The sequence below is a fragment of the Pipra filicauda genome, unplaced genomic scaffold (assembly GCF_003945595.2).
Source record: "Pipra filicauda isolate LSUMZ 115617 unplaced genomic scaffold, ASM394559v2 scaffold149_size4050908_pilon, whole genome shotgun sequence".
NCBI lineage: Eukaryota > Metazoa > Chordata > Aves > Passeriformes > Pipridae > Pipra > Pipra filicauda.
The window spans coordinates 297,030-320,470 of record NW_024103984.1 but is presented as its reverse complement, the minus strand read 5'-3'; the positions used below and the strand labels follow the sequence as shown (position 1 = coordinate 320,470).

The window sequence follows — 23,441 nt, the reverse complement described above, 5'->3', positions numbered from 1 at the left end:
CAGAGAAAATGCTGAAATACTAGAAAAATGTTGTTTCTGTAGTACTTAAAGTTCCAAGTATTTCCAAGTACTGTACTTGTAACTGACAGTCTCAATAGAAAAGCTATTCTGCTTTCTATCCGGGATAGATGCTACTCTGAGCAGGATCAGAAAATGTAGGGATTTATTCAAATTCAACATCTGAATCTTAAAGGTCAGTAATGTCAAACTGTCAGGACACAAACCCCCTCAGCACACAAGGCCTATTTCCAGCATGGAAGGAACCACTCAGGGAATCCTTTGGTGGCTACTCATTGCTACTGAACTACACTGTACCTTCAGCATACAACAGCAAACTTGATTTTGCCCAGCTAAAACGACCACTTATATTTACAGTTGTCTGCTACTTGCAACTGGAAGCTGGAGGCAGCAGGTCAGCCCAGGAAGCTCTACAGCAGAAACACCAACTTCTCATAACCCTTCAAGGAATAAAGCACCTGCTGTGTTTTTCTCACATCAAGAAAGGCTTTTACCATGACATCTCTTTGACTCTCTGCATTTACTCCAGGTCCCACCTTCAATATTGTCCCAGGTCCCAGCTTCAATATCTGGGCTGAACAAGATACATTTAACAACCCTGAAAATACTTCTCTTTGCCTTTAAGTATACAGCATTCAACAAGAAGCTCTATATGAAGTACTTCAGTAGGCTTTTTAGGACTCAAGCTCATTTTCAAATGCTCACTGCTTTGTTTCCATTCCCTTGCATCTCTTTCTAATTCCAACTAGGATATGAAGCAGAAGTGCTGGAAGTCTCTCAGAAATGCTTATCCTGGCAATGTGTCCAGTCCAATTTTGCTGAGCAAAATTGCTTTAGATAATCAGTGGAAATTTTCAAGTGGTTAGCCAAACCAAGCACCTTCATATCCATTCTGTCACAGTTTCCATCAGGCAAAACTGTGTTTATACCCTGTTCCCTGACCAACTCTTCTGTCTCAATGGGTAAAATGTGTGGTGCCACATTTGTGTCAGTTCATATGAACTTCAGAACTTAAAAGACTCTGACTGACTCCACAAATGGGAGACCAGCAGTCTCCCAGTACCCTTCAGTGTAGCTGAACACATCATATCAGTCCTTCATTTAGAAGAAATCTCCTGATCTCTAGATTCACTGCCTACAGCCTGAGTATGAGCCTTGTTCTTAAACTCATTTAACTAATGCTAAAATACATACATCTCAGGAGAGAGCTGCTTAGGCACAAAGCATTTAGAGCCTGATTTGAATAAAACTTATACAGGGTGCAACAATGACAATTTGATTTTTATTATTAAAAATGAAGTGTTTAAATCCTCAAAGAAAACGCCTTTATTGCATTAGTTTAATAAAGCCTCTTTTTTATTATGGTATCTCTTTTTATGAGGGAAGACAGGATGTGCATGTGGAGCTGAATAGGGATGCATGGGGAAAAGGAGGCAGAGAAAGACCGACCAACTGCAGCCACAAAGTGCCACCGTTTATATGACACACATGTCAGACCTTTATACTGAAATATGCTGGAAAATGAGCAAAGACACACAGCTCGTGCACACTCTGTATATCCGTGCCTTTGCTTCCAAGGCTCAGGACTCCTGTGCATCAGCTGAGCAGGCAGCAGCCCTCTCCTACAAGCACACATTCTGAAAGCCTGACTCACATGCTACTTAAGATTTTTCATTCAGCCTATTGAATACAATTAAGTTAATTGAAACTGAAATTTTGGGCAGTGCAAAACCCACTGTTGGAACAAATATCCCATGTACCAAAAATCTGCAATTTATTAAATTAAGCACTTCCCTTAGAGACTGCCTTCTTTCCTGTGAGTACAACAGAACACTGCTTGTGCCACATTACACCCAAGAATAAAACAAGCAGGAAGCATGAAAGGGTTTCATGCAGTAAGAGAGAGTTCTCTACGAGGGTAAAAACCAACAAAAAATTCCCTCCCAAAACCAAACCAGAAGCCTTGCTAATTGAAAATCTGTGCACAATGGGGCAGACACCATAGCGATGAATGCAGCATGACTGTCTCACTAGATACCAGGCAGAGAATTAAAGCTGCTTGTGTTCCTCTCGTGTGAGTTAAAGAGAAAATTATTTGCAAAAGGAATTCTGTCCAGGATTTGGCTCACAAGCAAATAGAGGTGGAAGAGTTAACTATTTCAACAAACCATATTTCTGATCTTAATGCCTCTTAGAGAACTCTTTTCTGAACCCACTTCAGTTTGGGGAATTTTGCCAAAGAAAGCAGAATTAGACATAAATGAGGAGTCACCGCCCACCTCCCTCCTTGCCTGCCTCCATAGCCTTTATTTGGAGCTTCCTTACTAGCCACATTCCTGCTCTGAGAGTCCTCAACCCTTCTTTAGGTGACTGCTGACACCTTTGCATGCCACAGAAGTGTTATTTCCCTCTTTCTTATTGCAGAATCCTGGACTTGCTTGCAGTTGCACCAGAAGTTGGGGCCTCATCCAGCATCAATCCTATGTTTCCCTATGCTTCAACTCACTTCTGCAGCCAAGGGGCAACCAAATCCCTTGAAAAAGAAGGATCAGTTTAGTTCATTTCTTCATAAATTTCACTACCTCTGAGGCTGGTGGAGTTTTCTCCTCCGTGGGCTGTTACTTCCTTTAATCCAAAAAGACGCAGTTGGCACCAGCTGAGCTGGGTAAGCGCTGCTTTCCCATCTGTGGGCTGGGAAGCCAATGCTCTCACACAGAGCTACTCAGGGCAGCAGGAAGGGAGCAGTGCTCTTTGGGAAGAAAGTTACAAGCAGCCTGAACATGCCGGGTGTTTTTACCCAGCTCTCTTTGTATCTGGCACCACAATGGTTTCATTTACAACGCCTCAGGTTCAGGGATATTTTCAGTTTTGGAGGCTGTTCAGGGAAACAAGCACTGGCCACTCGCCCAAACATTTTACTGGTTTTGGCTATTATGTCAAAACATTGGCAAAAAAGGATACTTAAAAAAAAAAGAGGAAGATATAAACAGAAATACTCCTTCAGTCTATAGGGCTTGCAGTCCACTGGGCACTCCCAAGGAGGGAAGTGCCCATTGATCCAGTGATTGAGACTGTCTGGACTCTTACAAAGAGCCTCATAAACTGTCCTGACTGCAACTCCATGAGCCTGCAGCAAAGAGGGATGCTGAACAAATGGAGAGAGGAGGAAGAGTATGTTAATTTTCCTTATGCAGAACAGGATTCAAATGACCTATTTTTCAGCTTGGATTTTTGAAAAGCACAGATCACTTCAGCAACTCCAGATTTGCTAAAAAAACTTTTCAGAGGAGTACAAGGTAAATCCAAGAGAGCATTTTCATGCATTTCCTTTAAAATACTTTTCTTAGTCCTATTTTTTCTGTAACCACCCCTACCTAACCATTTATCAAAACACTACAACCTGTAATAAGTAAGCTCTGGTTCTTACAAATTTTTGTTTGCAATCTGAATGCTGTATTAGTAGACATCATACTGCAAGAGGGATATAGTACAAGGACACTGCCCTGCAGAGAGCCTAAGAGGGTGTTATTCCAACAGACACCATTCTTATCATCGCTGAGCAGGTTGTAGGCAACACCACCTCAGACAAACATGGTAGTGTGCACCACCATTTCAAATATTTTGAAGGTTGTGCAGGAATTTCTTACTCATTGGAAAGTGTCATTAAAACCACCTTCAATAACTATATTGTCTCTGTGGGTGTGCTTCTACCTGTCCCCTATGCTAAATAAATAGGCATTTAGATTCCACAGTAGCATGAGTCAAAATTACGACACTGAATCTCTAAAGATAAAATAAGAAGAGGCAGAGATTAGCCCTGGACACTTACTAAAAATCAGGTGTATACACTTTGAGGGTCCTTCACACCCAGTTTCAAATAAATAGGAAAATGTTCACTTTGGAACTTTCTGTTTGAAAGAAACCCTCTTCATGGCTAACACGGCCTGGGCCAGCTCCTAGTCAAGCACCCCATGCAGCTCTCCTGTGCACACAGCAGGTACTAAACTGCCTGATGTTCAGTCCCCATCTCAGAGTGGGACCTCAGTGGGAGCACTGTGCCCCAGGAAATGCACAGAACTTGTCACAGAGCCTGAAGAGCTTTGTTTCCTTGTGTGCAGAGCACCTGGCCACAGGTATAAGCTGATATGTGGTGTAGTCTTCAGTTATATATTTCCATCTTGAAGAGAAAGATTCGGATGTTTCACGAACCATACAATTGGCTCTCTCTTTCTTCTGATCCTCCTCACGTTCTCCTTCCCACACACACGTGCATACATACAAGTGTCAGCCATTTGTTCCGATGGATTTAGCCTAGTTTGGATCAAAGCGTCCTCTACTTCATTTAACAGATTTGCTCAGATGGAAGGTCTCAGGGGAGAAATAATGTTAGTAAGAGGGGGCTTTTCAGCATTGAGTATGTAGGTCATTGGACTTTAAAATAAATTAGAGAATAGTTTATCTATTAAACAAGCCTCACAGTACATATTTCATGAAGCTATACTTAATTATAGGCTAATGTGCACCACAGAGCTACCACGAAGAGAGATTAAGCAGTGGCCCATAATGTGGTGATTAATACAATTATTAGCTGGCTGGCATACAGCATCTATTATTTGGTACCATCACGAGAAACAACAGACCTCCAGTTCCTAATGCTGGCACTTCTGTGAAATGCAACAAACCCAAACATTTCCAGGGAGAAACACACACCTCCCTGTACCTCGCAGGCAGCAGGAGGGATGCAGGAAGGTGAGAGCAGACTTGAACTTCCACTTCAAGTGCATTTTACAGAGTTTGCTTCTCCACCATGGATGCGTGGGAATATCCCACACCTTCTATGCTGCAGTGCAACACTGATTGTCTGAGCACCTCTTCTTAATACCCTGAACAGCCCCTGATGTGAGGGGAGCTTGTTCTGAGTTGGAATTAAAAACTGTGGACAAGGAAACATAAGCTAGTATGTTTCTTGCTACAGTGGTGGCTGCTAAGGACATGATGAACTCACTGTATGTAAGATCATTGGTCTTCTATATTAAAGCCCTGTAGACTAACGAAACACAGTTGTGAGATGAGCAAATCTTTTATGATGCTGTAAGACTTGCCTACTCTGGAATCAGTGTCGTGAACCGTTCAGTACATCATATTACTTACGACTGAGGGCTAAGAAGCAGGTAATTTCTTTCTTGTTGGGGAATGAGCTTTTGGTTTAATAGCAGACTTGGGCATTACCAACCTGGCTCTCCCAGTCTGAGTGAAGGAGAGCTTCATGTTCAGTGACAGTGGCAAAACCCTCAACGGCAATGTTACTGTTGACCTCTCACTCAAGTTCAGAATATGTCATTCTGTCAATACCATCTACCTTGATTATACCAGGCTTTATATACAATGGGTTATGATCCCAGAGGGATGAAAAGCTTTTCCAAATTAAAAGCAGCATTTTAAAGAGGAAATACTCATACATTCCTATGTAGTTTTCATTTGATATCCTCAAGGCTAACCCCAGAACTCAAAGTCACGTTGATTGGAAGTGAATGTTTTTTCTGACTGCAGCCATCTTATGAATTTAATGGAAGAAGGGAAGTCATAAAATGTGCTCCATACTTTAATTAGTTCCCTCATAACATGGCATTTCCAAAATGGCAGTGCCAAAGAAAATCATTAATCTAGCAGAACAGACAAAGGCACTGTATGGGGCAAGGGACAGACCTCCAAGAGACACACACACAACACTTTTTTTTTCTTGCTGGTAATTCTTACCTCAAAGAACAACTCCAACTAAACAAAAGAAATTTGTACCAACATTAAATATTAAGCCACTTTCCATTTCTTAAGCCTTGCTACAGAGTATCACAACTGAGAGATCATGTGTTGTATGCCTTGAACAGCAGCAGGATAAATGTAAATGGCCTGTCTTTCTGAACACACACCCTGGGTACTCCAGATGCCAGGCTTAAGCTCATGTTATCATGCAATCACTTCAGCATCTGCATTTCACTAGGCAAGTGAGAAAACCTGTGTCAGATGCATGGAAGCAAACACAATCCGCTACAAATGGCAGATACCTTTCCCAGCAGTCAGTCTTTAGGCCTGTGCACACTTGCCTTACACGCTTCTTACGGGAGCAGCCTCTGGCACTAGTTGTGGCATCAGTTGTACCACAGGAAGGAATCGAGGAAGTGACAGAAGCCCAAAGACACCTCTGACTCTCAGAGTCTCTTGTTACCTCTTCCTGACCATCAGGTAGGGGCAGATGTGGAAGTTTATAACCGCAGAGAGGAACTCGGGGAAGAACTCACATGAGCGGAATGACTGCTAGAGAACAAAGCTCAGGTAACAGCACAGGAGTGGCCAAACGCAAACAAACAGCTGTTCCAGGAAGAAACAGCCTTGTTCGATACCGACAAAGAGACTGGGGGAAAAAAAGGAGAGTGGTTTGATCTGTTTCTACGGCACAACCCCTGCCTTGATCTGCAACAACCATACAGCCCCACAAGAGCCACAATTTTGCCCCTTCAGCACTTCTTGGTTATAGAATAGAAATTGATACCTGTGTGCGGTTGAATGCTACTCTTGCAAAGACAGCTTGAGACACACTGGCTCTCTTCAGCTCATCTCTGACTTGCTGGTAAATATCTGGAGAGACTTCCACCGATGAATTTGATGGCTCTGGTTTGACAGCTCTAGGGATGGGCGGATGATTCAAGAACTGCTGGTTGATAGCCTGTGGGTGCTGGTGAGCCAACAGCCGGCTGACAGCAATCTGTTGGTTTATCAGATGGGCCATTGCTATCTGCTGCCTCACCAGTTGTGGACTGAGCTGAGGAGACAGGAGCCCAGGATTTATCATTGTTTGCATCGTTGGCACTTGGTTTCGTATTGGAGTACTGTGGTGAATTTGGCCATGAGGAGACTGTTCGTTAGTTTTTCCCAAAGTTGCCAGCTGGTTGATATTTGGTAAGTGCATGGGACGTTGACCAAGAACACAATAGTCTGAAAGGTTTTCTCTTTCCACTCTTTCCACTGTTAAAAGAGAAAAATTTGCTTGCTGTCATTTCAGTTTGCACTTAGGGCAAGGATTATTGCAGGTGACTACACAACAGCACCTGCTTTACTTTGTAAGTCTACACTTGCATAGAAGTTTCACAGAAACATAAGCAAAAGCAACACAAAGTAAAAGTCACAACATTAATTAACATTCTTTTGGACTTCTCAGGCTTCATCCACTCCTCAGGAAGCCTCCTTTTAAATCAGTAGCAGGTATCCTCTCCAGCCTCATTTCCTAAAGAAGCAAGCTTGGACGCTTCCACGGATACTGTCACTAACATTTGAATCTGTCACAGAAAATTGAGTAACTTTTAAAAGTGATCAATGTTTCAGAATCACTGGCATCTAGGTAAAGGAAAGAAACTCAAATTAGCATCCACTCACACAAACCCCATGGAAACTGGACCATTCCCTGAGCAGACCATGGAACAGCTTCTCATTATAAACTCTGCAACTATTATCTTTTCCAACAAAAACTTGACGTTGCACTGTGTGTGGATAAAGCTATCTGGTAGCCTCAGTTCACCCAGGTGCACTACATCAGACTCATGTTGATTAGGTGAAAGCATATTACAAAACCATGCAATTCACACATGAGAAATATCTAAAGCAATGGTTCCTAGAGCCAAAGCTTCATCACTGTGAGTCTGTCCAGAAACCTTAAAGCACCTCTGCATGAATGCCCACTTAAGAGGAAGTGGCTTCACTCTCTTCAAAAAAACTTTGTTTAGCACAACAGAGACCTGCGATCCCTAAGTGGCACAATGATAAAAAAAATGAAACAGTACACACAAAATGCATATACTGTAATTTTATATACTGATATGTATTGTCTCTGCTAAATGTGTTATGTCCACAATATCACAGTATCTTTTCATGTTACTGCAAAACTAAATGCGCATATTACAAACACAAATTTCCTCTAGAAGTACTATTTTTGTAAAGTACATAACTCCTACTTAGAAAATTTTAAGTAATCAGAAGTCATTTTACAGTTGGTTGCAGATTCCATGAGCCTTACTGCATGCAATTGGATAGGCACTTACATATTGATATGATATAAAAGTGTTCAGGGATGTATATCATACAACTAGAAAACAGCTACCTCATCTCTGTATTGCTCTCAGCAAATAATAAGATAGGATTTTCTTCCATAAATGCCATAATACTATTATGACTTGTGTAATTATTAACAACTGTACCAAGCTTTGAACCCTTTTAAAAAACTTAATCTATATAAAGCTTTGAAGCTTTACACAGGTAATACTGAGAACAACAGTTTACTGATGACTTGCTCTGTTTCCTTCTAAATAGAAAGACAGCTCTTTTCACGATCCAGAGTTAATCTGAGACAGAGAGGGAGTAATGCCTTGAACACACACAAACACACAGTTACTATCTTTAGAACTGTCACTCCGGAACATCACAAGTACTGAATTTTACAACTAGGTGAATTATGCCCAGGATTTCCTTGTAAGAAATTTTAGCTCACTCGTCTCATTCTGTTAAAGGAAAACCCCATAACATCTTTAATCTTCTATAAAATAATTGCTTTTAAAAAACTTCTAAAATAAAAATTAATTTGCAAGAAAACTATTAATTCAATTTTTTCACAAAAGCCAATGCTTCAAGCTGACTAAATTTCTAAGTGCGTGTTTACTTGTGCAGTGTATTTCAACTATGAAATGCAATGCAATACGTGTGATACACAAACACTATAGTCAGCAAATGACTATTTTGCTGTGTTACTCACAGGCTGTCAGATACATAATGCAGTATTTCAGTTTGCTGAAAATACTGAAAATCCCTATTCAGAAACTGCTCCTCTCGATATTCTGTAGGCATCCCTGCAATCAGGTACAGAAAGCTCTACACCTCTAGTCTCTGGCATCAGGAACAGACATGAACTCAATGTCAAGTATGAAATACAAGCAGTGCTAATTCCTGGGATCGTCATTGACCCGGCGTCGATACAGAGATGTCACGTGTGGGCAGGGGAGTGGGGAAGAGGGCTGCTTTTTCACAGCCCCACACCACGTTCTGTGACATGGACAACTCAGAACCCACATGGCCATACTATTGCCTCCTCAGCCTGTAGTAAGCCTGCACCTGAGTAATGCCATTACATACACACAGTTGCCAGCAAAACCAAATGTAACTATTCCAAAGGTGTACTTGGCAGGTGTAAGTACAATAAAGATGTTGCTCAGTGTACATGAAATAGTTGGAGCACCATGCTATATCACTTACACCTCTAGAAATCTAGAGTCCTTCCGCTAGGAGTTTTAGAAGAGCTGAAATAAATTCTGAACTATTTGTAGTTGAAGAAGCACACAGAGGACAAGTTACCGAAACCAACAAATTACTACTTGTTAGAACACAAAAACAGTAACCAAGTGTTTTTGAAAACTTGGTGAGAAATAAATATAAATAACATTCACTTTCTGGGCTGAACCATATTTGCCAAGTTTCCACCCACTCCTGACTTCAGTGCCAAGTTATAAACCCCTAAAAAATAAAGTTTAAGATGAAAAGGCTGCCAGGCTGTTAATCTCTGAAGTGCTACTTGGAATTACACAGAGACATCACCTGACTTGCTTCCATTTTTCCCTTATTATCAGTTTCCTTTTTCGATCACATTAGACTATGCAGCCATGCATGTACTCCCTATAAACAAACCAGATTCTAGTCACTCCAACCACTTCAATAATAAAAGGTTACCATTAGCAGTTACGCTGGATGGAAAAAATGTGCATTACTCAATTCCTCAAGACTCTTTCCTTCTCTAACGCATTGCCCATATCTGATTCCCTGTTGTTCTTTGGTAACTATGGATTGGTAGGGTTCTACAGAGCTGAACAGGAGCAAGACTGAGACAACCTCAAGATGGAGACTGGCACTGTCCTGTGAGACAGGCCAGCTTGACAGCAATGCTCTAAGAAAAACGGGATGTAGGAGCCGCAAAGCTGCTGTGACACCAACATTCTGCCTCAGATCTTCGTGAGACAGGACTTTTCCATTTGCATCCTCCATTTTCCAATTCATACCTGATTAGAGCCTTTTCCTTCCCTTGTTTACTATTGTTCCACTTAAACTAGGGATATATTTATAGCTCTTGTAGTCCTGCATGAACTGGCTGGTACTTGAATATATTGATTGGAATATAAAGCAGTGAGAACAGACCAGAAGGACCTTAAACTGGGAAGGAAGGGGTTCCATGGATGTCTACATTCAAGTACTGCTGATAAACTACTTCTGCTAGTGATGCCTGTGCTAGTTAAACAAAAGCTGGTTCAGGAGGCTGTTACCTACCTCCATCTGTGGTGTGACCACAGCAAAAGACATTGCAGTGTTTTCTCATTGCATCGCATGCTTGGTATACAGTTCTGCAGTTCTTTGCTTGAAGAGCTCATGTACACCAAGTACAACAGTACTGTCATATTGCAGTGCTCCCCACCCTTCTGAAGCAAATCATTGGGTAGGCAGAGACCTGTGTCTGAATAACAGGTACTGTGCTAAGCCCAGCAATCAGCTCCCAGAGCACCCCAGGATAGCATCTGCCCTTCATTTTTCTATACCTCCCTGCAACGTCACTACCTCTACAAGACAGTCAGAAACCAACATAATCCCCAGAATGGGAGCAGCAAATTGTTGTATTTCAATGTTCCGTTCTGGTCCTGTAATGATTACCATGTGCGTCAATGTATTTCAACTCCATACTGAGTTAAAACTTCCTGAATACAGCACAAAAGGAATTCAGTGCACCCTTCCCCTGTGTGATGCTCTTAACCTCTACCCCAATCTTCCTTGCATAGTCAAGCAGCTGACGCAGTCCACAGCACAATAGCTTGGGGTGGTCTGCATGCAACTTTCCATTTAAAATAAAACCAGCTCAAAAGATTTAAAATAAGATTTATTTCTCCACCTTCCCTTCCCCTCACACTTTATTTGCACTGAGTTGTTAATAGGAACATTCTGACAAACAGCCCGTGGGGCATTTAGGGCTTAAGAGTGGCACTGAATTGACTGACAGCACTGGAAACCAAATTCCTGTGCACAATAAGGGATGCAGCAGGGAGAGCAAGAGCGTAACGTGTCTCCCAGCACCGCACTGCAGCGGGGACACAGAGGACCCGCCAGCGTTCATGACCCAGCACGGCCGGAACTTTTCAGTCCTGCAGGCATACAGGCACTTTGCCCCAGAGTAGGAAGAAGCTGGTAAAGAAACGTTTTGTAATAAGTTACTAGCCGGCAGAATTGCCATGCCTCAATTGTGACAGAATGTCACCACCCAGGGCTGTTCTCCAGTGCTTCAGAGTTTGCTTCTTTGTTTTATTTATTATTTAAAACCTGGTGATCATAAAAGCCATTTCTAGCAGTGGTCATGGCTGAGCTGGGAGAGCTCTGTGAACTCTGGTATACCCTACCAAGTCTGAGACAAAAAGGTTCTCACAATTTCTTCTGGCTTAGCATCATCCTGCTCACTGGAGCAAGACCTGGACTTTGGAGCCGTGCTTGGGGGGCGAAGCGTTCTCCAGCACAGTACCACCCTCTGCCTTGGAGAGACAGGGCTGTGCACTATACCCAGAGGGTGCCCTCTTGCTTATGCTACACAATAATGAACTACCACTTTGTAAATAACAGAAACACTCCAGAGCACAGGAGGTGCTTTTAAAGTCGTAATTCTGTATCTTTTCATCTATAATTAGGATAATTACTTATTTCTTTTAATCACAGCTCACTTAACCACTTCAGTGCAGAGGGCTGGTCTGAGGAGTCTCATTTTCATTCAACATCTAATCTTCATATTTAGCCGAAGTCATTCACTGACTTCACTGCCTGATCCCTGCCCGGGCCATTTGTTCCTGCAGTCAAAACTGGAGAAAAAGCAGGTTGACGGGAGAGGCAGACTTGACAAGAAGTTGTAACTTTTAAAACCTTTCCCTTCCTCTGCTCCTGAGGGATAGCACATAACCTCAAAATAGCTATAGAGCACATACAGAAATTGTTTGGTTGCTGGCTGTGGGTAGCAAAGGCCTTTATCCAAGCCTAATGGAAAACAGACAGGAAAGGCCATTGTCTGTTCTTTGTTCTGTTGCAAATTGTTCAGTTCCCACCAAAGCGCAAATCACTATTTTTTTACTTAGAACTATCATTAAAAGTGGGCCTTTAACTAGCACCAGTCTCAGGTGAATGGAGCAGAGCATGCTAACATTGCTGACTCTCTCTTTGCAGCTGACTTTCTCATTCCTTTATCCTCAAGACTAGATCCAAGTCACCCTTTGGGACATAGAGATGCTAAGATGTCTTCTGTCACTTATGCTTAAACATAATAAGTCACACTCTTCCCATGGGCTGTCCCTGGACTGCACTGCTTCCAAAGATGCTTGTCAGAAGACAAGCATCATCATCTTATTTTTAGATTTATTTTGGGGTTACTGTGCAGGCTCAAGAGGGCACACAGAAGTATGAACTTCTTCGTAATTCTTCATACTCGTGTTAACATTGTTTGTCAATAGGACATGCCAGATCCATCTAGCAGAGAAAAGCATTACATTGAAGGTGCTTTAGTGACCACCGAGTCTAATGCAGGAATATTGGTGAAATGGAAAATGAGAAGCAGGGAAAACATTACTTAGAGCTGTCTGACAGAAACACAGGCAGTACTGGTTTACATGGATTGAAGTTCTCATCTGATATAAAAATATCTCCTTTCCTGTTAAACTACTGCAACAGAAGTACTCACCTTTTGTGGGCACCCCAAAAGGGGGGTGCAAACCTCCTAGAATACCCAGTCATTTGTGCAATCCCTATGGGAAATATATATACATGTCTTCCTGACTCATAATATCAGCGATAGTGAAAGGAAGGAGACAGAAAGCAAATGTCACTAAGGCAGAGATATAAACTCTTCAGATACTTCAAGTGAAGAGAATGCAATTCTGCTCTCAGTAATATATACTCTATGAAGTCCATGGGAACATAGCCACACTGCAGCTTTCCCACAAGGAAAGCTTATGCCTGTACCTAAACTTCAAGTTATCTTCCTGTTTCAAACTAATCTCCACTAAAGCTTACTTTGTAAAAATTTCTTTACCTTTGAGCTACCATGTCACTGTTTGGAAGCACACAAATAATTTTTTTTAAATACGAAATAAAATGAATTTTGAGATTCTGCAGATTAAAACCAAAACATGTTTGCTTTTAGAAAATGAAGGTGACCATTCTTTACTAAGCTGTGGGCAGAAGTCCCAGGCTCTGCACACAACTGGTCCTCACTGAGAAAATCATTGTACTGGCAACAGGAGACATTTTAAAAACATAAAGTTGAGTGACATTTTTTGACCAGGTTTGGTCAGCATGGTATGGACAAGACACAGGACAAGTGGCTAGGCAGTTTCTCCACAGAAGGGTTTCCAACCTTTATTGTCTCACCTATGTTCCCTAAAGCAGCACTGGCTGAGGCTCCAGTGACACACAGGCAAGGGAGAAGGCATTCAGCTAACTGCACATATCCCTCTGCCACAGCACAGACACTGCTCCAAAACAGCCAGAAGCCATGAAAGACATTCTGCAAAGTTGAAATTCATATATGCATTTACTTCAGATAAAAGTTATGCCTAAGTAAAAAAAAAAATAAACCTGAAGGGTGTGTTTTAATTCTCTTTACAGAGACGAATAGCCAAGAGGGCCACAACTCATACACCCCTGGAATGCACGGCAGCGGGTAAATTGTTTCTTAACAATGTACATGCACAAATCCCCCAAACTGGCACTTAACATCAGGGACACTGCTGAAATCCAAAATGCTCATGTGGGTGGGAAAAACAGCAGTCAAGGGGTCTGTAATTCTTGCTGAATCTTGACACTGTTAACTTATATTTAAAGACAGATGCCACTTTTTCCTCATCCTCAGTGCTAACTGATGAACTATTCTCCTTATAAAATAGCACAGCAGGCCACAGACTAAGAGGATGTCTCTGAGTCAGAAATGATCCTCAGGTCATGTGTGTTACCTAGATGCTGACAACCTTGCCTGGGATTGATGTTATTTTCCTCCTTTTCATTTAAGAAAGTGTGGAAAGTCGTATTTTTAGTGAAATGAATACACAGACAGAAGTGTAAAAGCAAGCAAAGGAAAAATTACAGTAATGTCAAGAGCCCCACAGCTGATCTGAATGACCCTAACAGGTTTAGTGCCAGAGCCACAGCTAATATCCAAACAAGTCATGAAATGTATTCTCTTAAAAAATTCAACATTTTTCCAAAAGGTCAAGATCTATATATGCATGCATATATATATCTATATATATATCTATATATATAGATATCTATATCTCATACATATAAACCACTCTGTATACACACAGACAGAGAAATAAATGCACATGTATCAATAAAGAGGATCTTTTTAAAAGTCAAAAACACTGTTTGGGAAAGATCTGGTGTGCCTTTTCATGAAGCTTCCACAACATCTGCTTCAGAGGAACAATTAAAAACTATTCCTCAAAGCATATAATGACAGTTTTCCCCAGACTCGCACTGGCACTACCACTGTGTCACAATCCTCAGTTCCTTCAGCCCAGAAATAAGAAAGCTGGGAGCCCTTCTGAATCCTGTTTCTAACCTCTCTCAACCTACAATGGCCTCTAGGAACACATTAAAAGAGAAACAGATTGCTCTGTCTATCCATTATGGGAAGTAAGCAAACATACTTTCAAGAATAAAACAGCACACAAACAACAAATCAGTATTGGAAAAATCAAAGAGCAGCCAAAGCAGATTCTCAATTTAAGGAAGCTATGAAAGCTTTTTCTTAAGTTCTTGGTCTGTTGGATAGAAATAATTGAGCCCTCCTCCCTCAAACTGAAAAGCCTCATCATTCCACAAAAATTTTGAGACATCCACAGTCTCAAAACTCACATCCACAGAAAGCTATATTTTGACAGACATTGATGGCAGGAGCAAAGATGAAATGTTCTTCAAATGCAGACAAAAAAAATATGTCTTTTTATTTTTAAGTTCACAATGTATTTATTTCTTCTCGCTGCCTTCCTAACTTCCTCCCACCAAGCTAAGTTGTGTCATCAGGCAAAAACAAAATATTCACACCAGCTAAGATTTTCAGTTGTGAAAAAATTCTGATACAGTGATAGTCCTTCTGATAAAAATAGAAAGCATGACACTTAAAAGTGAAATATCTATGGAGAAATACAGCTAAAAAATATTCTAAATGCTACAGACCCAAAACACTGGGCAACAAGTAGGGTAACTGGTACAAGTTTGACCCCTTGACAACTATCTGAATTGCACAGCTAAGTTCTGAAAATCTTCTTTTCATACATACATATATATACATGTATATAGCTACTTATAAAGTGTTATTTTTATTTCTGTATCTATCTGTTAATCAAACTTAGAAGCAATGCAAGCCTTTTAAGCAGTTATTAAAATCGTGCATTTCTAGGTTTAAACATACTTAAAACCTGTCATGTATGCACAACTCTGTACTAAAAGGCCTTGTATTCCACAAAAAGAAGAATTAAATAAAAAGAGTTTTAAAAAGGCTTCACATAGTAATATTAAATTAATACACGGTGCATATTCTGAACAAGATTACAATACAAACTAGATAGCTTAATTACCACCTCAAGTGATTACAGACATCCATGAGGGAAAGAGAAAATCCACAGAAGCTTTTTGATTCCTACCTACTGTCCATGTTCCATTAGAACCGTGTTAATATAAGCTCTCCTTCAAATATATATGTGTATCCCAAGGAGACTAGAAAGAGTGGACATCCTGTTATAAACTCCAGCATGTCCTCACACATATCCCAAGTGGTAGACTCAGAGCCAGGAGGAGACAAAAAGCCTCCATCCTCACACCAGCCAATTCCCAAGTGTGTCTGTGCACTAACCCTCGTGCTGCTGAGTAAACTGTGAATGTCTTAAAACCTTAAGGGGCTGGGGCAGGGTGGGAGAAAAATATTCCAGCAGAATTTTGTTCTAGCGTCATCCTGACACAAGACAAAATTGCCATGCTGAGCTGAACTAAATGAAAACTTTTTTAAAATTACAAGCATAAATAGTTTAGCTGTCTTTTTGGTGAGTTCAATGGAATGCACACTGAGAATGTTTACTTGAGATTTGATACAATTACATTTGTGTACAGCTTTTACATCTGTTGCTAATGATATCAAATTATTGATTATTCACTTTCTTATATTTATTTAAACATTAACTATACACTCAGCAACTTGATGCTTTTCTTTTTTTTCTTTTTTTTTTCTTATTTTCCAGAGAACTTTTTATTTTTGCCTGGCTTCGGTTGTAATTACTTTGATCTTCCAGAGAGTATAATTAATTTACTGTTTATTTATTTCTATGAGAAAGGAAAAAAGTTTGACCTAGGAGATCTATATGTGGCAATTTGTAACAGAATCACATAGCTTATGTTTAGGAAATCATGGTTTTGATTAAGAAGCAACCATTTAGTTCCCACTGTTTTATTAAAACAGACATTAGCAGATAATAGGAAACACATTTAACACTGTAGGCTGCATTTAGTTTGCAACGTCAATAACGTTATTTTGAAGCCCCTTCCTATTTGGTATTTACCACAGCTCATGTGAATTGTTTTTTGTTTTTACTTTCTAATAACCAGCTCTAGAGTTACACAAGGATATGGGTGCTGGTTCCAAAGACACCAAATTATAGTTTTACCCAATCTATCCAGATACAACCCAAAAAACAGACTGCTGCATCATCCATTCACCTTCATGGAAGTCCTTTTTAAAAATTATTATTAAAGGAATATATGATGACTGAAGCATGTCAACTCAAGTCACTGATTTTGCACACTTACTGAGCTGTCCTGCAGGAATATCTGGCTACAGAAAAGAAACAAAACATCATGAAAACAGAGATTATGAGAAATTGAAACCACCCGAAGAAGTGCAAAAGTCTTCCTGTTTGCAAGGTGTTTAGATTACTGCTCTGAAGTTGCATGACTGTTTATTCTCCATGCACCACTGTACCTGCCACAGACTCTTTGTTTTCTCTCCCACTCATATGGTTGATGAATCAACACTACTTGAACTGCTTTATAGCAGCTTGTGTTTACTTCACACATACCTTAACCTTCCTTTTTCTCCTCCTACTAACACACACATACACTTCCAAACAGCAACGCCTGGCTGTGTCTCTGAATAGCACAGATACAGAGTTATCTCGAAAACTCTTCAGGTTTGGATCCTTGACCTTTTGATTGAGGTTTCATTCTGCTTTTACTGCACTTAACAATTTAACTGTGCACTTACTAAGTAAAAAAAAAGTAAGAGCATAAAGAATTCAATGCTCTAAGAATGAAAGAAAGTGGAAGACAGCACTGTGCTAGAAACACTCAGAAGCTGTAGTAGCATCTCCGCAGTTAAGAACACTACAGTTAAGGGCTTCCAGTGCCTCTGCAACTGGCACCCTTGCCCAGTTTTGAAAAAAAAAAAAAAAAAGAAAAAAGGGAAAGAAAAGCCCATTTCTGTTCTTCCAGCACAGCAAGTAAAAGTGAATGGTGATGACCTCGAAGTTGTTTGATTCCTTTGACTGTTTTTTAACCAAGAGGATATGTTAAAACACTTGGAATAAATTCTTTTATTAAGAGACACCATTTAGAGAAAAGAAACACTTCTGAGTCACACAATGGCAATTTAGAGAGAAAAGAAACTATCCAGTTTATTTGGCATGAGGGTAACCACACACTAAAATATCCAATCAACATTTTTACTTCTAGTCTAAACCTTTTAGGAGGTGAAAAACAACATCTCCATTTCCTTGCCTGCATTGTTACTCCACTTCTGCCTGAACAAACTTCCTTCTAGACACAAATAATTTTTCCACAGAACATTCCTTTTTTGTTCCCCCTAGTGAAAATCTAATCACTGCACAGCCCAGGCATGAGCATCTTACAGGTATGCTCTGCACAAGCCAGATGTGCAGAGGAAAACCAGATGCCTCAGAACTTGTTCTGATGTTTTATGCAATTTTGTTTCATGTGTTCCTAACTCAAGCAGCAGACTCTTTATGGTATTATTATGCAGATTTCTAGTCTGTCCTAAGGAAACTAAACAAGTAACCCTTCATAGCTCATGTATGTCAGCCTTTTAAGAGAAAAGACAGCAGACTCTTTTTGAAAGATGCTGATCTTCACGCAACTAAAAATACAATGGTTTCTCAAGAAGGACATGACATTACCCCATTTCTGCATAATGTTTGTGAATTCTGTTATGATTTTCCTGGCTACTGAAAGCATCACAGACAGAAACAACAACAACTGTCTATGCCTTCTTTCAGACAATGAATCTTCCCTTCAGCGGTGTAACAGAGAGAAAAACTGTGAAAAAACCTATCACAAGATATAGCTAATTTCCAAGGCTGATGGACACTTAGGGAGAGAGGAGCCAGTTGGAATTATGGAAAAGCTTCTGACTATCCTCAAACTCCTGTTCAAAGCACATGAGTGTTTAGAAAAAATCCTACTAAAATAAATAGTCCAGTGCACACCTAAGTCCCTTCCCAAAGGAAAGAAAGAATAAAAGAACAAACTACACATGACAGAAACTTGTCACATCATTTCGTACACTATTAGAAGGTGATCAGAGAGTTCAGTGGTGAGAATGGGATGAACTTAGAACAATTTTGCTGCCCAGGCATTTGCTATTAAACAACTAATACAATCTCACTGTAGAAAAAAAAACAAACAATGGGCCATTTTTATCTTAACTTCAGTGGGTGCAGCACCTTGTTATTTAGAGGTGTCTCCTAACAATCAGGTATTAAACTCTCCACTGGTAATCCAGATTCCACATGATAAAACATGGCAGGAAGGCCAGTACACTTTGCAGTGTTGAAAACAGAGAACAAGGGCACACGTACCTTAGAAAGTCAGTTTTTTAACTTTCAGGAATCACACGCAATTAAGGTAACTTACATCCCAATTTAACTTTTAAATCCTGAGATACTAGAACTTTTTTTTTTGCCAAAATGTTTTAGCTTAATTCAAAACACAGTTTGTCTTTCAGCACAGCTAAATAGGATATTTTAAGCACGTTTTAAGTGGCCTGTGTTTTCATGCCAGGCTTGTTTGTAAACTATCAGATTTAATTTCAAATGTGCTGTGACTGTGCCCGCTTTGTAGACAAATTCACTAATATTATTATAGCTTATTATCACTTTCACTTAAAGCACATAATCTCAAACAGTCAGAAGAAGTTCAAGAACTTGGAGAGTAACAAAAAATTCAATTTACCTTTAATCTTCTTGTACTTTTTGTACCATCTTCCAAACTCCTGGCACTTGGTTGCTGACACATTGGCATAGTATGTACTATTTACAATGGATGAAATCATACTCTGGAAGTACAGAAAAAAAAAACAAAAAGTGATTTAAAATATCTTCCACAATTAGAAATCTTTTCCAGGGAAAGTGAATGACATGAAAGTGCACAATGATTACCCATTTGTGACTTCAAAACCAAAATAACAGTTTGGTAAGTAAAAAAAAAATTGGTTTTATTCTCTGTTCTATATTCCAAGCCATAAATAAAATTACAAAATAATAGTTATTATTTTGCATTATGTAAAAATTATGGGAAAATTAGTACGGACCTAGACTGAGACCTGCAGCTCAGGCTGGGGGAGGGAAGTTCTATTTTACTTTGTACTTGTGATATTAGAATATCTAAACTTTAGTTGCATAATAACAGGCAGTGCCATGCTGGGGAACACATGCTCACTGCACCCGGGTGAGAACAAGCGTGATTTAGGAACCAGATCCTAAAGGTAAGATTAGATGCTCCAGCATGCATAATCCCAATAATGCTTTTCAGATGTCTCTGTTCTGCTTCCAAATGCAGCAAGACCACATAGCCAAGAACTGGAGAACATCCGTGCTACTCGCTGCAGAACAACAGTTAGGCAAATAAGTTAAATTAATATAATTTATAGAAACGTGTGATTAGCCCTCATGTGAAAAATCACCCAGAAGAGAAATTAGCAGTGCCATTCAGAGTGAAGGGAACTACACATATTACAACATAGAGTAGTCAAAATCCACAAAGAAGTTCAACAAAAATGAAGTATCACTTGCCTAACCAGCACTCCTCCCTCCTCTGCAAATTCCCCTAAGCGACTCAGTACAAGCAACTGAAGCAGAGAGGTGCAGACTGGTTTTGCAGAACCCAGTGCCAATAAAAAGCATATTTTATATCTGGGATGCTTCTGCCCATCAGTGGCAAACAGCCTGATGACTAGTAATTCTTCCTTTCTCTTTTTTCCCTCCCTTCATCCATGCTATAGAGGAGGCATCTTTTTGACAACATTTTGCTCTCCTTTTCCCCCCCTCTGAACTCTTCCAGGGTTAAATCATTCCCAGCACAAGTATGCTGCCAGCAAGGAAATGCAATCTAACACCACTAACACATAGCAGCCAATGCACCTTCCCCAGAAAACACATTTTCCTTATGCCCTCCTTCCTCACGTCAAAGCTCAGAAAAAGCCCTGGCACATTGCATGACCTTTCTGCTTGGAGATGAAAGAGCAAGGATGATCTCACAGCTCCAACAAGCTATTTACCATAGGTTCAACCTCTGGCCCATGGGCTGCTGGAGGCTCCTGTGCAAAATGGGATCTTGGCCATCTCTGGAAAGCTACAAGGCTTACACATTGGCTTACAATTTTAACAATGCTCTAAAAGCAAAAACATCCCTGCCCTCTTCCAGATTTATCCAGCCTTCTGCCCAATTCAGTGCAATATCACAGGACTCTGGCTCTTCCTAACTCCTGAGTTTTAAAGACTTAAAAATGTAAACAAACTGAGAGACTGTAGATAACTGGATAGTACATTTTACTTTCAGTCTTCAACAGGTAATTTCGCTTTCAGTAAAGAGGCTCTTTCGGCTTTTCACTTTTAACTTTTCCACTCAAAGAGTGCTATGGTGCACTACAGTAAAGTCTGAAGGCTATGAAGTAAGAGCCTTGTTAAGTAGCAGCTTCAATTTCTAAAACTGAGGCTCAATTTTCTAATTAAAATCAATATTTTGAGACATAAACCTAGCATTGTGGCAGTCAGCAGCAATTCCCTGCCCATAAATCCTCCCTTGCTCTACAGCATTTTAACAAGCAGTAGAATTCTGAAAGCCTGACATGGTGATAGCCTCTGCTGAGGAAGGATTTTGAACAAAGTAGAGCTTGAGATAATGTGGGTTTTTTTAACAACACTTTAGTTAGACTTCCAGTCACTAAGGAAGGGTGAGGAAATTGTTTAACTCTGTCTACATATCAGTTTGGGGTTTCCTGGGTTTTTTTCTTTCCCTCAAATCCTCTGGTTCTACAAGAAATCAACATTCCTGACATAGTGGGCCTATTAAATATCACAGATTATATTAACCCATTAACCTTTATTTGAGAAAGCAAAGCTTAAACTAAATAGTAAAATCAAACAGTAAATCAACCATTGGTGAAAAATCCCAGAACAGATTCTCTTCAACTACTTGAAAGCGGAGCAGCAAAAGAACCATAACAACTTTCAAACCACATATCCTCACTATTAAAGGCAAAGCAACCCTAGGGGTATTTCTGCTAGAAATCTTGATAAGTCTGCATAAAGGAAATATCCATTTAGAAGAGAATGGCAAAAAACACCACTGACTAATTGCAAATTTCTAAATAATGCACATTATACCTGGGAAAATCCTTAAGGAAGAAACCGATTCTATTAAACAGCAGATACACTAGGTATGTGTGTGGCCATGACAGCCATGTGGAATGAAAACTGCTTAGACCAGGAGCTAAGAAATATCCACACAAAGAAAATCCAGTGCAGTAAGTTCAAGGAGAAAAACACGGGACGTGCTCACATCCCAAGAAAGCTTGCTCCAGCAGAGACAAAATGCATGGTCAGCGCTGAAATGAGTTATATGATACACAGGAAAGACAGAAATCTCCATGAAAAGATGGAAATGCTGAAATAATTGGATTTCTTTCTGCCACACGCACTCCCCCCACTGAACCCTCCTTCCCCCCAGCTTGGTTAACTGGGATTTATTTGTTTGAACAGGAGCTGTATGCTACGGGTAGCTAAACTGCAGACATGTAATACACCTATCAGAAAAAAACAGAACAATTTTAAATCAAAGTGAATGATTACATTTCCCATTAGCAGCAATCAGAATCCTCATCTGGGCTTCATGGAGAGCTTGGGCACCGAGAACCAGAGACAGAGCACCATCACTGGTGGGAGTGGGGGCTCCCCATGCTGCCCCTCTCCACTTCTGTACCTGAGACACTGTGAACACATTAATAAACAGCAGCATTTACTCTGCAGTTTGACTCCTAAGAGACCACTCTGCAATTTGCTGCTGTCAATAATATATTAACCACAAGGGGGTTGTAATGACATTTCACATTTGGCACGATATTTTTTTAAAACTGATTTGGGAGAAGTAATTGTATTAGAGGCATATTCAGATGATGGTAATAGACAGATCCTATACAACCTTCCATTGTATATTCCGCATTTTGTGAGCCAAACCAAAAGAGACTGAAACTTCTTATGGCAATAATAATAATAATAATAATAGTAATAATATTAGCTGCATTCTGCAGTCTCAGTTCAAGGGTTAGTCACTACCCAAGGTCACTTAGATCTGTGCTTAAAAGAAAGCAAGCTCAATTTTCTACAGAAGGATCTCCTTTTAGTTTTGTCCGCTAAATAAATAATTGGGCAAGGATTTTTTGCTGCTACAGTTCTGCCATCAGTAATTTTGTAAATACCTTTCAGACTGAGGCTATAGAAGGAGTAAATCAACTGCAGCATTTCCACCTGGTAGGTTTTGAAACTGAAGTGGGAGGAAAAGGACCGAGACAACAAATGAATTCTGCATATGAAATGATGCATAGTTTAGTTATATGGGATACTCAGGAAGACTGGGCAGAGACAACCATATGCTGCAATCATCATTAGCTCACCAGATTCCACAGATAATTCTATTTCAAGAAATTAAACTTAAACTATGTGAAAAAAAACACAAACCTTTCATATTCAATGCGTATTCAATGGTCTGTGCATATCTGGAGTCGGTTAACTCCTTTGGTAAATAAGGCAAGTTACATGGCTTTTCCTTATACAGCCTTTCCATCCCTGTTAGTTCTGCAGATCCCACATGGCTAAGGAAGATGAGGAACGTAATTCCTGTCAATTGCAGAGATCTAAATTCTGCTCTCTATCTCACCTCTACACTTTCCCCGGAGTTGTAACCATAACACAGCAAGGCAAATTTGTGGTGAATAAAAGGAATTCTCTTGGTTCATGCAGACTTTGAATCAT

General features: G+C 40.1%; 1 protein-coding gene across 5 annotated transcripts in view; it reads right to left on the bottom strand.

Moving 5' to 3' along the window:
* Nucleotides 1-23,441, bottom strand: part of SATB2 (SATB homeobox 2) — a 128,603-nt gene that overhangs the window by 44,242 nt on the left and 60,920 nt on the right. For all 5 annotated transcript variants that reach the window (XM_027725718.2, XM_027725720.2, XM_039378851.1 and 2 more), the window contains 2 exons: nt 19,366-19,468; nt 6,566-7,038 (listed from right to left, as the gene is read on the bottom strand). In XM_027725718.2, coding sequence (XP_027581519.2) covers nt 6,566-7,038; nt 19,366-19,468 — 576 coding nt within the window. The remainder of the gene's footprint in view (nt 1-6,565; nt 7,039-19,365; nt 19,469-23,441) is intronic.